General features: G+C 41.1%; 1 protein-coding gene across 5 annotated transcripts in view; it reads right to left on the reverse strand.

Moving 5' to 3' along the window:
- The window catches only part of LOC129182557 (nucleosome-remodeling factor subunit BPTF-like), a 45394-nt gene extending 34717 nt beyond the window's left edge, over positions 1-10677 (reverse strand). For 3 of the 5 annotated variants that reach the window (XM_054778821.1, XM_054778820.1, XM_054778822.1), the window contains exons 1-7: positions 9846-10676; positions 7592-8414; positions 4353-4404; positions 3263-3431; positions 2476-2742; positions 639-818; positions 363-538 (exon numbers count right to left, since the gene is read on the reverse strand). In XM_054778821.1, the coding sequence (XP_054634796.1) occupies positions 363-538; positions 639-818; positions 2476-2742; positions 3263-3431; positions 4353-4404; positions 7592-8414; positions 9846-10419 (2241 nt within the window). In that variant the 5' untranslated portion in view covers positions 10420-10676. Of the gene's footprint in view, positions 1-362; positions 539-638; positions 819-2475; positions 2743-3262; positions 3432-4352; positions 4405-7591; positions 8415-9845 lie in introns of all 5 variants that reach the window. The other 2 variants (XM_054778825.1, XM_054778824.1) reach the window with 1 other exon arrangement.
- Between the last annotated feature and the right edge of the window lie 4126 nt (positions 10678-14803).

Here is a 14803-nt window from a genome sequence, read left to right on the forward strand (position 1 = left end):
TTAATATGTTCATACTGTATACCATTTAAATGTCAAGGTCTCTAATTTGCACTGGGTCAAAAAAATTGCAATTCACAGCTGTTGCATTTAAAGTATCATAAGTGGTCAGCATGATTGTGTGCAACTCGTGTGTGTTACACATGTACACCATTGCTTACAATGAACTAATCAGCAGTATTATTACTAGATGAGCAGTTTGTTCCTTACAACATTGCTGCTGTGTTGTGCAATATACCTGTACTACTTAATAAATTACCATGCGGTCAAAGAGAGCAACGTTTCCCACGGCACTCTCTCATGCGCTCCAAATCCAAAAAGCTACGTCTATAAAGTGCAAGATGTTTCCCATAGGTGTTTCTCACCTCTTTACCGTCCTTGAAGCTCTTATTGGCTTCATGAAGGGCAGCAGCCACCTGCTGGCTCTTCATCTGGCTCAGCTTGCTGTCTGGGTTTCTCAGGCGAGTCACCATGCGAGTTGCAGCAGACTTTTTACTCCCGAGACACACCATTTCTCCACTGGAGGAATCTTTGCTCTCTCCTGCAACACACATTTCATTATTGTATGGGGTTGCACACATGCGTGTTCTGTGACACACGCATAATACAGTGCTTAACTTAAAATTTTGCAATTGTTTGACCTGTGTCTTCGAAGCTTGCCAGGGATGACTGGGAGGACTTGTCAGCCAAGTCTGGAAGTTCAGGGCCCCTGGGTGTGACCACGACACTACTATTACTGTTTTCCTCCATCTGGTTGGGATGGCTCAGACTTGGGACATCATCGCCACTGAGAGGAACACATTCGGATGATGTGTTTTCTCCTGTAGTGACAAAACACGGGTCTTAGGCATCATATAGACAGCTTAGATGTTTTATGAAGTATTTAAGTGTTTAACATTTCAGCTGTGATTGCTATAACTCCTTTAGAAAGCAGATGCTGTTTGAGTCAACTAAGTGGCCAAAAACATGTGAGCTTGACTTTAGTAGCATTCTTTGACATGGTTTAGATTACAGCTCCCTCTGCTGACCAAACAAAGTACATGCAATGCAAATGCTCTTGTAGCAATGCCTAAATCAGACTGACACACATACACACCAACATGTCATTTGGGATATAAAATCAAGATTACAGCATTTTAAATGGTGCCAAAAGCCAAACGTTTATAATAAATAATGAATAAAAATTAAAAAAAACAATTTTAACTACTTTTGCTTCACATTTGCTGATGTTTTCACACAGCCTGTCATAAAATAGCATGTTAACAGCGGAAAGTAATTTATTCCTTGAATTTTGTTAAATTTTTTAGCATCATTAATGCATGCGAATCATGTCCAGCCACATCTCTCTGTTATGACAGCAGACGGAGCCACAATAGCATCCCCAAAAAGTCACACAGAGTGAGCCGCTCTTTAATAACTTTATTCTGGCCTGAACACATCAAGGACAGTGTAGTTCCAACACCGTATATGTATCTCCAACTGGGATCGTCCTGGGATCGACGCTTTCTCATTGTCACTAGATGACAGCAAGGTGCATTCACTGACGCTCCGAAAATCACAAGAACGTCATTATGTGTGTGTGGTCTAAATTTGGGCTGTAATAACGTGTATCTGTATCAAACCGTTCAATACACGTGTACCGAACGGTGACCCCTGTATAACACTATAACAATATGTAGTTTCATATTTATTTTATCAACTTCTGATGCCGCTCTTTGCTGAAAGCTCAGTGTATCTGCTACTGGCTTATGTTGCATTGTCAAGCACAGAGCCAATGAGCTCCACCTCCCACATTCATATCATGCTGAAAATGTTGAAAAATGAGAAAAATGTAAAAAAAAAAGGCAAGGTAATTTATTTTTGTGTACCGAAAAAATCTCGAACCGCAACACAAACGCATCGAACCGAGAATTGTTAATTTCAAACAATCCTGTTTACCGATGAGGGCCGTGCAACCACAAACTCACAAGTTCAATGTAAGAATTGCGAAGGTTATATCAAAGACGGGATCTCATGTATGTTAACATGCAACTTGGGCTGTTAGAATGTTAGTTATTGAAATAGCTTTTGCTTTCAATAAATCAGTAAATATGATGAAAATTCAACAAATGACAATTTTTGGTTCTGAACCAGTGAAATGCTTTAAAACTCTGTTGTGCATAATAATGTGGAACAGTGCATTTTAAGTTTTGATTTTTGAAAAAAATACTGTTATCATTGTTTGTTCAATAACATTCATATTGTACAATAAAGGTTGATGGCTTGAAAATTATGATTACTGTAATTTATATTGACTATTTAGCAAAATCAGAGAAAAATATCATTTGCATAATAATTTGGAATACAGAATAGTGGCAAATGGTGATTCATCGTGATTAATTACATTGAAAACTGTGATTAATTTGATTAAAATTTGTAATCATTTGACAGCACGAGTTTTCATAGCACCTTGAGACATAATACCTCCAGCATAATTACCTTCAGCTGTGACACCATATTTCTTCTCCTCCTTGACATCTCCATTTGTCTCCTTCTCGTCCTCCTTGGCCGCATCTTTGACGTCGATGTCCTGAAGTCCTTCGCCTTCACTCAACTTGGTATCTTCACTTTCTTTCACCACATCCACCTCCTCCACCTCGTCCTGCACCTGCTCCAGACGAGCTTTGAGGGCCTCCTCAGCGGCCCGCCTCTTCACCTCCTCCAGTTCTTCCTCCCTCTTGGCCCGCAGACGCTCCAGGATCTCCTCTAGAGGGGGAAAAGTAAACAGTCATTGCATTGTATCTCGCAGGATTAAATAAGATGCTCCTCCCTGATCCATTTCAGACATATTGAACTTTAGGACAGATGTTTTTTATGTCATTGTTTTGTTAAGTTTATAGTCAGGAGTAACTCTGCTCCTGTATCAGTTCTCAATTAGCCATTGCTAGTACTGTGCCTTTTCCTCTGATTACTTTCTTCATGCTAAAATGGCCTTATGGGTAGAGATTGGACACATGGACAGTTTTTTAGCTAGTCATCTTGAGAATCAAAAGGTATTCACACTTTCTATCACTGCTTGATGCAGGATGACGCTGCAATATTAAAGTCGAATGCAAAGCCGGCCAACAGGTCTAACCTGACAGTCGGACAAAAAGGATTAAAGAAGTCTGCCATTCTAAATTAAGAGCAAATGGTTCTGGTTGAAATAAAATGTTGTGTTGTGATGTTGTGATAATAAAAGTCATGATAAATCTAATTTATCTAAAAACAGAATTAAGTTTATTACCATTAGCGACGGTGAGGAAACACCTGTTGTTGCCCCGAGCCTTGTTGGTGAGGTCCTCTGTGATATCCATGTGTGCGTGAACCTCATCCCTAATTTCTTCAAGGGCAGCATAGAGGTCGGCCTCCCAGTATTCTTTATCCAAGCAGTCTATGAGCTCAGCTAGCTGGACCTGCGACAAAGAGCAAATCAGACACTTTATGTGATGTGTCATTAAAAGTTCCCCTATTATGCAAAAATGACATTTAATGATGTTCTAAAAGTAATACATGCCCCTGGAGTGAGAAAAATCTATCATCTCTCTCGATGGCATGCTCCACAAAGAAAAGGTGCTCAAACGGTCACTTTTGAAGTTCCATGTTTTCATGACTTCATGAAGGAAAACAACTCCTTCCTCAAGGACATGATACTACCTCTGGCGAGATGAGCGCACCCCATATATAGACCCACCACTTTACAGAGGACAGTTTTGTAAAAAAAGAAAAATTATGTGGCTACAGATTTGCATATGGCCTGTGGCTAGTCTGCACTTTTTTTTGTTTACCTGTTTGCCTGTTAAGGAATAATATCCAATGTTCATTATTCAATTTTTGTTTAGAGAGACTTGATACTCCATTTTATTTGTTTTTATTGTTGCATGTGTTTTTTTTTATTGGAGTGGGGCTTTTTTCATAACAGAGACGGGGGCTATTTTTTATTGTTTTTGGTTATGATTGTGATTTTTATTTAAGTTTTGGATTTTTATCCATTTTATTTTCATTGTTGTTTTTGGTGTCTTTTTTGTTTAATGTATTATGTTGCTTGTTTATTTTATTTAATAGCTCTTGAGTTTAGTGTTTATTGTTTTTGATACAATGTACTGGCTTGTATATGCCATATAATTAATGAAAAAATTGTCTCAAAAATATGTCATCAATCATATCGATTAGCGACAATAATTTGTAGGACAATTATTGTCCAGCAAAATTTGTTATCGTGACAGGCCTACATTTTGGTGAATTAACGCTTATGGTTGTACAGTCTCAGTAATATAATGTATACAGTATAATGAAATACAATACAATTGAAAGGAAGTGAGACACGATTGACTTACCTTGGTGCTGTAGTACCAGATGGCTTTATCCTCCTGCTCACCATCCTCTTCTCTGTAGAGGAGATGTGTTAATGCCATGGGGTGATATGACAAGTTCAACTGGGAAAAATTTAGAAAGCATGCTGTTGATGGGCTTTTGCCTGAGGGTGATGGGTGGGATCGAGCAATAGACATCCAACTTTCTTTTTTGAAGTGTTGCAGACTGCGGCCAGTTTTCTGAGGCAGACATCTATTGAAAACGTGCTCAAACACTGGAATGACTACGTGAAATTGTGAGGAAACGTGATGGAGCACACTTTTGTAATTACTATTAACCAAGATGCATTCTAAATACAGTAGTACCTCGCATAACATAAACCTCCTTTTACGTAAATTCCACTGAACATAAAGAATTTATGTAAAGTTTTTGCTTCGTATTACAGAAGAAATTCCATATAACATAAAGCGTCAAGTCAGTGCAAGTCTTTTTTTTTTCAATCAACTTTATTAATGCCTCAAGTCGGTGCAAGTTCAGACTAACACTTGGTGACGCCTTCTGACGCATCACGCTCTCATTGGCTGATTATCGGGGCACCGCCTACGCTCTCATCTCATTGGCTGACTTATACAGCAATACGTGAGTTTGTGTGAGAGACAGGCTTGTCCCTTCAAACTCCTTCCTCTTCGTAGTGCCCCTGAAACTAACTTAAACAATTAAGTTAAGTTACAAATTAAAATTTTGCACACAGCATTATCATGTAGTGCGTGTGCATTTGTCTGTGAGACCAGCTGACTCTTAGACTCTTTGAGTTGCGTTTCGACTCAGGCTAGTCCTCCTCCTCCTTCCTGCCTCCACTTGCGCTCCTGATCAAGACATCTCGTGAACGGTAGGGTTGTTTTTCATCCATCCATCCATCCATCCATTTTCTATACCGCTTCATCCTCATTAGGGTCGCGGGGGCATGCTGGAGCCTATCCCAGCTGACTTCGGGCGACAGGCGGTGTACACCCTGGACTGGTCTCCAGCCAATCGCAGGGCACATAAACCATAAACCACAAACAACCATTCACACTCACAGTCATACCTATGGACAATTTAGAGTCGCCAATTAACCTCACCTGCAGGTTTTTGGGAATGTGGGAGGAAGCCGGAGTGCCCGGAGAAAACCCACGCGCACACGGGGAGAACATGCAAACTCCACACAGAAATGCCCAGGGGAGAATCGAACCCAGGTCTTCCCGATCTCCAGGCTGTTCCTGTATTGGCCACCGTGCGGCCCGAATTGTTTTTCAGTTTTATTCATTTACAGTAATCTTATTTATTACCTTATTTTATATTGGAATGTTACTCTACTATGTTTATGCTAACATTTTCTTATATTTTCCCACCATATTTGGTGGACTTTGAGTATTTTGAAGTGGCAAAGGGGTGAGTTTGGGAAGATCTTGGAACAGATTAGGCTATTTACATGTATTTTACGCTTCGTATAACATAAAATCCCTATAACATAAAGGTTCTTGGAACGGATTATTTATGTTGTAGGGGCGTCTACTGTATATCAAACTAAGAATTCAGAATACTGTTCATTTATAGCCTCTTGAAGTAACTGATACAACCACTATTTCAGCCTCAAGTAGTTTGCAGTCTAAAGAAGTCCAACATAACATCAGCTATGGGAAGCTGAACTACATCTATTTAGGCATCCTTGATGGCACAAATCCCAAACACTGGCATGGACACAACAGCTCAAAACATTCAGAAAGAAACCCCTCCTGGATGACTCAGATCTTTCATATCAAAACACTCCACACTATCCCACAAAGCTCTTTCCTAGGTCCTCTCTAGCTCATCATTTACATCCTCCCACTCTGTCTCCATCCATCCATTTTCTATGCTGCTTATCGTCATTAGGGTCACGGCTAACTTTGCAGCTGACTTTGGGCGAGAGGCGGAGTACACCCTGGACTGGTCGCCAGGCAATTGCAGGGCACATTGTAGACAAACAACCATTCACACTCACATTCATACCTATGGACAATTTAGAGCCATTTAGAGTCGCCAATTCGCCAAACATACATGTTTTTGGTATGTGGGAGGAAACCGGAGTACTCGGAGAAAACCCACGCACGTGGAGAACATGCAAACTCCACACTCATGTGGAGATTTGAACTCAGGTCTTCTCAATCTGTCTGTGTAGCCAACACGCTAACCACTCTTTTTTTTATTATTTGGTATTCAGGTGCACCGTTAGCAGATGACACTTAGCTCTAGCTCTCCTCTCAACCTAACTCGTCCCTCACTTCTGCTCCCTCTCCGACTGCCTTGTGGACATCAAAGCCTGGTTCCCTCTAAACGTTCACAAACTTATCAGCTTTAAAACGAAGATTCTCAATGCTTCTAAACCAACCTTGGCAAAATTCTGGGTCTGGGTGGCATCATCACATTATTCGTTCATGTCAATGAGACGAATACACTAGCATCTTCTTCCACTGTGGAACACATACGTAAACAAGATGGTTGCGGAAGTAGATGCGAGCGTCTTAGTCACATATACATGAACGCACAGGCGACAGTGTGCAGGAATACAGCGGGAGACAAATATATAATGCCAAGCGTTTTGAGAGGTCTGATTTTTTTGAAACGGCATTTTTGTGATGCAAATGTATTAATCAATTGAACGCATATTGTTTTGAGAAGCCAAAGTCTTTACTTAATTGTCCCCACCAACTAAGTGGAACTCCGTTCTTCATCACGGAAATCTGACCAGAACTGGACTTAGGATACCAAGTGAGGGGTAAGTTGCTGCTATTGGACTACAATGCTGATGGGGATGTCATACAACTTCATGTCAAAAAATCCGAACTATCCCTTTAATTACTGTAACACTCTCAAACTCGTTTCCACTCTCTCAAAACGCTGTCCATCGAGCACCTAACCCTCATACGGAAGAACCTGCACCAACTACCTGTCAAACATCTTATTCAATACCGGATGCTTTGCCCCTTGCAGTATCTCCAAAGTCTTACGAGCCGTTTGGACCTCGCTGCCCTCATCCATCACGGTCTATGGTCTTTTGGATCCAGTGCATTCAACCCTGCAGCTACTCACTTTCTCAATCTCTCCATGATGTTGACTCTGTTCACATTTTAAAATCCCGTTTTAGACTTGCCTATTAACTTTGACAAATTCTTCCTCACTTCTTCATTATTTAAATATGTTTGTGTAATCCTGCTAACAAACAAACTGATGGTGGACTTACACAACAATGCGGCGATTCAGGAACCAGTATTTGCGGTGGTGTCTGTCATAGCCGACTGGCAGCTGGCGAAGGAATGGTCTTGTCTTCTGTACCTCGGGGATGCAGTCAGCCACTCCGGGCACCTTGTGGGCCACGCACACCTCACACTGCCACTCGTCTTCGGGCACTTCCTGCAGCGGTGGCTTCACACACTCCAGGTGGTAAACAGCTGCACACGTCTCACAGCACAGCAGGTCGCCAAGGCGGTGGCACACCCGGCAGTGGTCGTCATAGGCCACCACGCCTTCTGACATGAGCTCTTCCCTCGCGATGTTGGTCGCCAGGAACTGGTCCACTAAAAATTGAAGAACTTTAATTTTACTCTCCAACGGTTCAAAGGGGTAATCTTCCCCTTCCTGCAAAGGTAGAACGTGCCGGTATTCCGCGTCGCTCTCACAGTACGCCCTCAAAACCTCCGGCCAGGTCATACCGTCCACAAAATAGAGCGTTGAATTAACAGAATCCTTTACGTCAGCAGGCCCAAAGGTGGTATTGGAAGTGTCCTCCTCTCTGAGAATAGCTTTGAGCAAGGAGATGTGAGTCTCTGCTAGCAGCATGCACTGCTCCTGGCTAGCCACTGCCGCGCAGAAATCCTCAAAGCGGAAAGGAGAGAGGCGCAGCACTGTGCCGAAGTTGCGGAGAACCTCGTAGACGGCGGACACGTTGAGAAGCTGTGAGGTAGGAACCGGGAGGTCCTCGGAGGACTTGGGAAGCTCCAAGGGGGGAATGTCTTGTGCCTCAAAGATGGGAGACTGTTGCTGTGCCACTTGACTCCTTCGCTTGCCTGCAGGAGTGAAAGGAACATAAGGGGTAATTAGGGGAAATGTATGAAAAGCTGCCTGCACTACTCAAGTCGGAACCTCTTTAAAATATTGTGCCTATACTGTGTCTTTTGAATGATATTCTAACAGCAATATGCAATGTTCCTCATACGTTCATTGGTGGCCCACCACAAATAAATTTGGACCGCCATAAATACATTTTTATTATTACACATTATAATGGGACTAAAAGTGAATGTATTCTGTACATTAGGTAAAGGTATTCATTGCAATAAAAAAAAACGGAGCAGGAGGGATCCGTGTTGCCAACTTGGTAACTTTGTCGCTTTACTGAATACTAGTGAGTATTCAGACACCTCTAGATACTCTTTTTCAAAAAGGCGACTCGCGGCAAATCTCGTGACTTTCACTGGTCTTATTGGAACCTCTGACATGAAAGCATGTATAACTCTTCTCCCCATCTAAAAGCACTCACAGGTGGCTCAATCTTGTTTGTGACATAAAAATATAAAAATAACTGACAGAAGAAAGAGCTTATTTCTTTCTATTTGTTTTGCACACGGCTGTTTTACTTATTATTTGGCTTTGAATTATGGTTAAAACAACAGAACTTAATTAACTTAATTTAACCTTGAGTTTACAATTCAGGCACCAGATGTGTGTGTGACAGCTATGCTCTGAAAGCGTGGCTATACTACCATGACAGTGAATGCACCGTTTAGTGATGTTAGCTTACCCCCCATAAGAATTATAAAAATTGAAATACTGTATTAGTTCAAGTACAATTCTAACAATCTCAACTACACTGACAGACATTATTATTTAGGGGACATGATATGTATCAGATTTGGCCAACTGATTGAAGCATGACTAGTTGCTATGGTAACGTCACGCCACTGTGCCCTCACGTAATGAGTTGATGTTTGCAACAAGTGAGGAGGAGAAAAGGGCGCCTCTCTTCAAAACAAAGAGCTGTCAAACTATGGGAGGGAGCCGGGAAAGTTAGCATCACTTTTAAGTTTTATAACTAATATATATGATTAATGAAACAAAGGCAGAGCTGTAGGATAAGTAATACGATATTGTTTACTCGACTGGGTGAATTCTTTTATAAATGTTGAAATGTTCAATGAATGAAAAGTAAGCATCCAACACTCCAGTCCTATTGCACAGTTAAGACGTAAAGACAGAGATTTAAAAAGAGAAAATGTAAGTTTTGCTCACTGTACTAACAACGGAAATGTGCTGATGTGACAAAAGTGGAGAGAAGCTAAAGCGTGGATGAGATCTTCTCAAAGCGGCGGCCAGCAGAGCGAGCACACGGTAAACAAAGGCCTGTTTCTCCGTGCAAGCTCCATTTTGAACAATGCACCTAGCTTTGTGTTTGGGGCTAAATATATATATATGTCAAAACATTGGCAAAGTAAGTGTACCTGGCATGCTACCGAGCGAGCTGTGGCTCATTGCACTACTCTCGGTGCAGTAGCTGGCATCATCATCATCTTGTTCTAGCTCCTCCAGATAGTCCGAGTCGTTCCCCAAGGCCTCCTCTTCTTCCTCAAGATCAGACGAGGGGTTATCGTTCAGGAGTTCGTCTTCCTCCGATCGGTAGCTCAAATTGTCGTCCTCCTCGTCGCTGTTGTCGTCGTACACCACCTTGATCGGAGGCCGTCTCACTCCGCCTCTACTGCCGCGGCCGCCTCTCGACCCCCTGCCTCTTCCTCTGCCTCCCCTGCCCCGCGATGTCTCAGCGGCGGCGGCGGTTCCAACTTTCTTGCGGCCCCGGGACAAATGAAAGTTCTCCCGGCCGGATATTTCAGCGTCCACCTCGGCAGAGGCGCTAGCACAAGCGCCGTCACTGAAGCTGCGTCCGCGACCCCGTCCTCTGCCTCGTCCCCGTCCTCGCATCCCTCTGCCCCTTCCGCTCCGAGAGCCGCGGACTGGCCCGGGTGAGCCTTCCCGCATCGCTGCTGCCTGTTTGGGCGGCCTTCCTCGTCTCCCCCTCATTGTAGGAGAGCGCCTCTTCTGTTCCGCTTCAATCTCGGAGCCGCGAGAAGCCAGGCGCAAGGAAGAAAAAACTAGGAGGGAACACGCTGACGATTCATGCGAAAGTTTCTGGGGAATTTACACCGGTCCACGGTCTCCAATTTCTGGCGGAAAGCTCAAAGTGAATGGCCGGTGTCCCGCTCTGGGTCGCCAAACGACGCCATTTTTCTTCTCGGCTCTCCCTCCGTTGAAAACACAGAAGGCCTCAAAACCGCGTCAAGGTAACCGTAGAGTCCACTGACTGTACCGGAAGCATATCTTGCAGACCATCAAAATAAAACACATGCAATATATTAACTACGCATACAATCTTGTCAATACCACAAAATTCCACATACATATAACGCATAACTGTAATTCCACATAGGTACATGTAGATATATTTTATCTGTAATAACCTACAGTAAAACGTACAACTTTGAGTGCCGCTGTTTATGAAGTACTGTCAGTTTTAAATCTTGAGCGCTTGACACAGCAAAGCTCCGGTGTATGTTGAGTCACATGACACAATTCTACGACAATTTGCATGCTAGTTGATAAAAACAGAGATAGACATGCAAACACTCTCTCCTCATAGTGATTTATTAGAGTTGTTTAATTGCGCTATGTGGTCGCTGCTTTGCTTGAAGACTATGTACAACCACAGCTACTGAAATGGCGCCATTGTAGTAAACGCAAGTGAGGCAGGAGTAAATCGCAAATAGGTTTCATGTAGACACCTGCGCAAGTACTAACAGAAGTTGGAACCTGCCTAATTACGGAAACACATGAACTAGATGCGTACTGAGTCTTTTTAGGGGTGCTTATTGCAGAAAGAAAGCGAATGCACCTATTAAATAGCCCTATGAACACTTGCAGCCAATATGTGTAGCACATATCAGTAATCATGGGCATGCATAAGCTTTAAGTTTTTATACTAAAAGATCTTTATGTGGTATCTTGAACAATTCAATTGACTTTGTTTAACATTTCGGAATGAAAACACAAGGAAGCATCATGCAGTATTGAGGTGCAACTATTTTAGTAGATGCCACGAGCGGGCGTGAGTGAGCAGGGGAACATGGACTTGTGAAATGTGGACAAGATGAGGAAGGAGAGAATTTTGACATTTTAAAGTTTTTGATGTGCATTACTGAATGCTGTTAAATAATTGAAACTTTTACTCTAACTGTAATTTACATAAATTTGTTGGCCCGGTGGAAAAAACAACAGATCTGTTACTTTCCTCAAATAAACTACCCCTTAGCAAAAAGTAGTATACTTACTGTAAAGTTCATTTTATTACATATACTTCAGTATGAGTATTGCAAGTATACTACATACAATGTACTTTTAGTGTACTAAAAAGTACACTAATTTAATACTCTTTCGGACTGCACTGGAACATTTTAAGTTTATAAAAGTATACTTTTAAAGTTCATTTAAAGTTTGCAAAAGTACACTCATCTACATACTATCAATGCACTTGGTATATGTAACCCCTTCACGCTGCCACAATGGGGCTTTGAAAACAGGACCTTTAGAATGGGAGATGAGATCACTGACCATTGGACTATAAGCTCAGACTGTCCAACCGTTGTTCAACAGAGCTTCGAGTCCCTAGTTTTAGTTCATTGTAGTACACTTTAAGTATACTATAATAAACTAACTAACTAGTTTACTTGTTGGTATACTTGTAGCTTACTATTTATATACTTAAAATATACTCCTTAAAGTATTCTTAACGTTTACTCATACTGTATGTACACAAGAGTGTGATGCATTTACAAAATCACAAGACAGAATGTTGAAAACAAGTTTGATATATTTTCAAACATTTCAAAAACAATGACCTATGAAATCAAGTCCTTATTGGAAAAAATGAAAATGAAAAATGATACATAAATGATGCACTTACTAAGTATTAGTACTTTGTGGCAGAAAGACATAAAAAGTATATTAAAGTATAAGTTTTAATATTAAAGTAAAAGGGTAAGTCTTAGTATCAATGTACTTGGTCTTAGACTTTTGTTTATACTCTTCAGTATAAGCCAAGTATATTTCACTGTTCTAGTCTTATAAGTATATAAAATATTGTTTATAAAAAGTCAACTTCAAGTATACTTCCTCAGGTTTAAGATAAAATAAGTATACTCATAGTACACTTAAGTAAACTTATTTTTGCGAAGGGACCCTTTGCATCACTGGTGACTCAAAGAACTGATTAACTTCATCTCATTAGCACCCAAGTCAGTAAAAGGAATCCGGTTTCCCTTCACTAATCCAGATTCAGATATTTCATTTACTTTATTGTTATACACTCATGTGGGATGGAAACAGCACCTCTAACTGACCACGCTGGGAATTACCTATCACTGACAGAATCCTTACAGGCTAGAAGATGTAATACAGGATATTGGAAACTAAACAGGGCCGCACGGTGGCCTGGTGGTTAGCATGTTCGCCACTTGGTCAGTCTAGGTTTGAATCTCCGTTTGGGCATCTCTGTGTGGAGTTTGTATGTTCTCTGTTCCCCTTGCGTGAGTTTTCTCCAGGTACTCCGGTTTCCTCCCACATTCCAAAAAAATGTTAGGTTAATTGGAGACTCTAAATTGTCCATAGGTATGAATGTGAGTGTGAATGGTTCTTCGTCTATATGTGCCCTGCGTTTGGCTGGCAACCAGTCCAGGACTGGCTCCAGCATACCTCTGCGACAAGCGGCATAGAAGATGGATGGAAACTAAACAGCTCATTGTCAAACAAATCAAACTGTCAAACCATTAAAGAAATAATTAGATGCACGAAAATGGACAGGATTACAGTACATCCACTCAAATGGGATTTGCCGAAATATGAGTGTTTTTTTTCTATTTGTTTTTGGAGAGAATAACTGACTTAAAAGAAAACTAAAGAACACAAAGACATCCTGAGTGAAATTAACAGGAGTCTTAGGAAACCCACTAGAAGCGAAAATGCATATGAAATGTTCTTAGAGGTAAACTGGATAAGATGTATAATGAAAAGGCTAAAATGGTCTTTATAAGATCAAGAACAAAATGGTTAGAACATGGGGAGAAAAATTCTAATGATTTTTTTCCTTCTAGAGAAAAAACATGAATCCACAAAGAACTGCAAAACATTGCATAAATGCTCATATTTCAGACACAAAAGTAATTAGAACCTACTGTATATTTAAAATTTCAATCAATTTGAATTTCTTAATATTGAGGAATGCAACTCATTCTTATAAAAGACCGATTCCTTAATACCGACATTTTCTTCTCGTAATTCAATAACTTGCAATATTCCCATTTACCAATCGAGAGACGCTGAGATCCATTCCTGTGCACCCCTGTAAGCTCTGTGTATTGTGAGGCTTTTTTCCAAAGCAGGCAAAATATATTGTCCTTTTCAGCTTTTAGAAAACTTTAAAACAAGCTACAATGGCAAGACCCTCCACTGGAAAGAAGTCAAGATCCTCTGAGGTACTGAAACAAAAAAAACATTTTACATTTATTTTACCCATATGCCAATTATAAGTGTAATAATTCTGCATGACAATCTCATCAGTGGCGTATGAGCTGGTGTTTTCAAAAACTGGTGATTTTAGCACAAAAAAGTATCACTCAAAGCAAAACTAGAAAAAAAAAATACCCTCTTTGAATCAGCCATGTGTCACGCATGGAGGCGAGCAGGTGAATCCCGAGATACAAGAGCGAGGCAACTCCAGGTAAGGATAACGTTTTAATACAGTTGAATTGGAACACAAAAATACAAACTGAGGACGACAGTGTACATTACAGTCACGGAAATGCAAAACAGAAGCCTTGGAAGACGCCGTCTTCTTCGTTGTTTAACGACGGTTGCAAGCTATGTTAGTGCACCACCGCCACCCTGTGGATGTGAATCATCACTATGGCTGACTGGCTATATCGACAATATATACAAAAGATACAACTAAAATTGGGTTAATACTCTATTGGTAATTTTAATAGCTTTTAGAACTTCAAACAAATGTTTTGTAACTTTATGCCCTGTTGGTTTACACCACTATCACATTGATCAGTCTCATTTACGTATTTTTAGGTTTACGGAAGGGATCCGGTCTCCTTCTCCTTCTCCTTCTCCTTCTCCCCTTTGCCCGACTTCCAACCTCCTCATATACTTGCTCCCAGGTGATGTCCTTAATGCCCAAATATCGAGCTGCACTTTTCACCACAATGGCCGTTTTCTCAGATCTATGATTAGCTTGAGATTTTCCCTTGTGTTATTTTTGGTGTATTTCAGTTGCCCTTTTCCCTTGCCTCACAGTCTCTTTTGCCAACACTGTGTGCTCCACCACATTTCTCTAACACCTGCCCCACAT

The sequence above is a fragment of the Dunckerocampus dactyliophorus genome, chromosome 6 (assembly GCF_027744805.1).
Source record: "Dunckerocampus dactyliophorus isolate RoL2022-P2 chromosome 6, RoL_Ddac_1.1, whole genome shotgun sequence".
NCBI classification, from domain to species: domain Eukaryota; kingdom Metazoa; phylum Chordata; class Actinopteri; order Syngnathiformes; family Syngnathidae; genus Dunckerocampus; species Dunckerocampus dactyliophorus.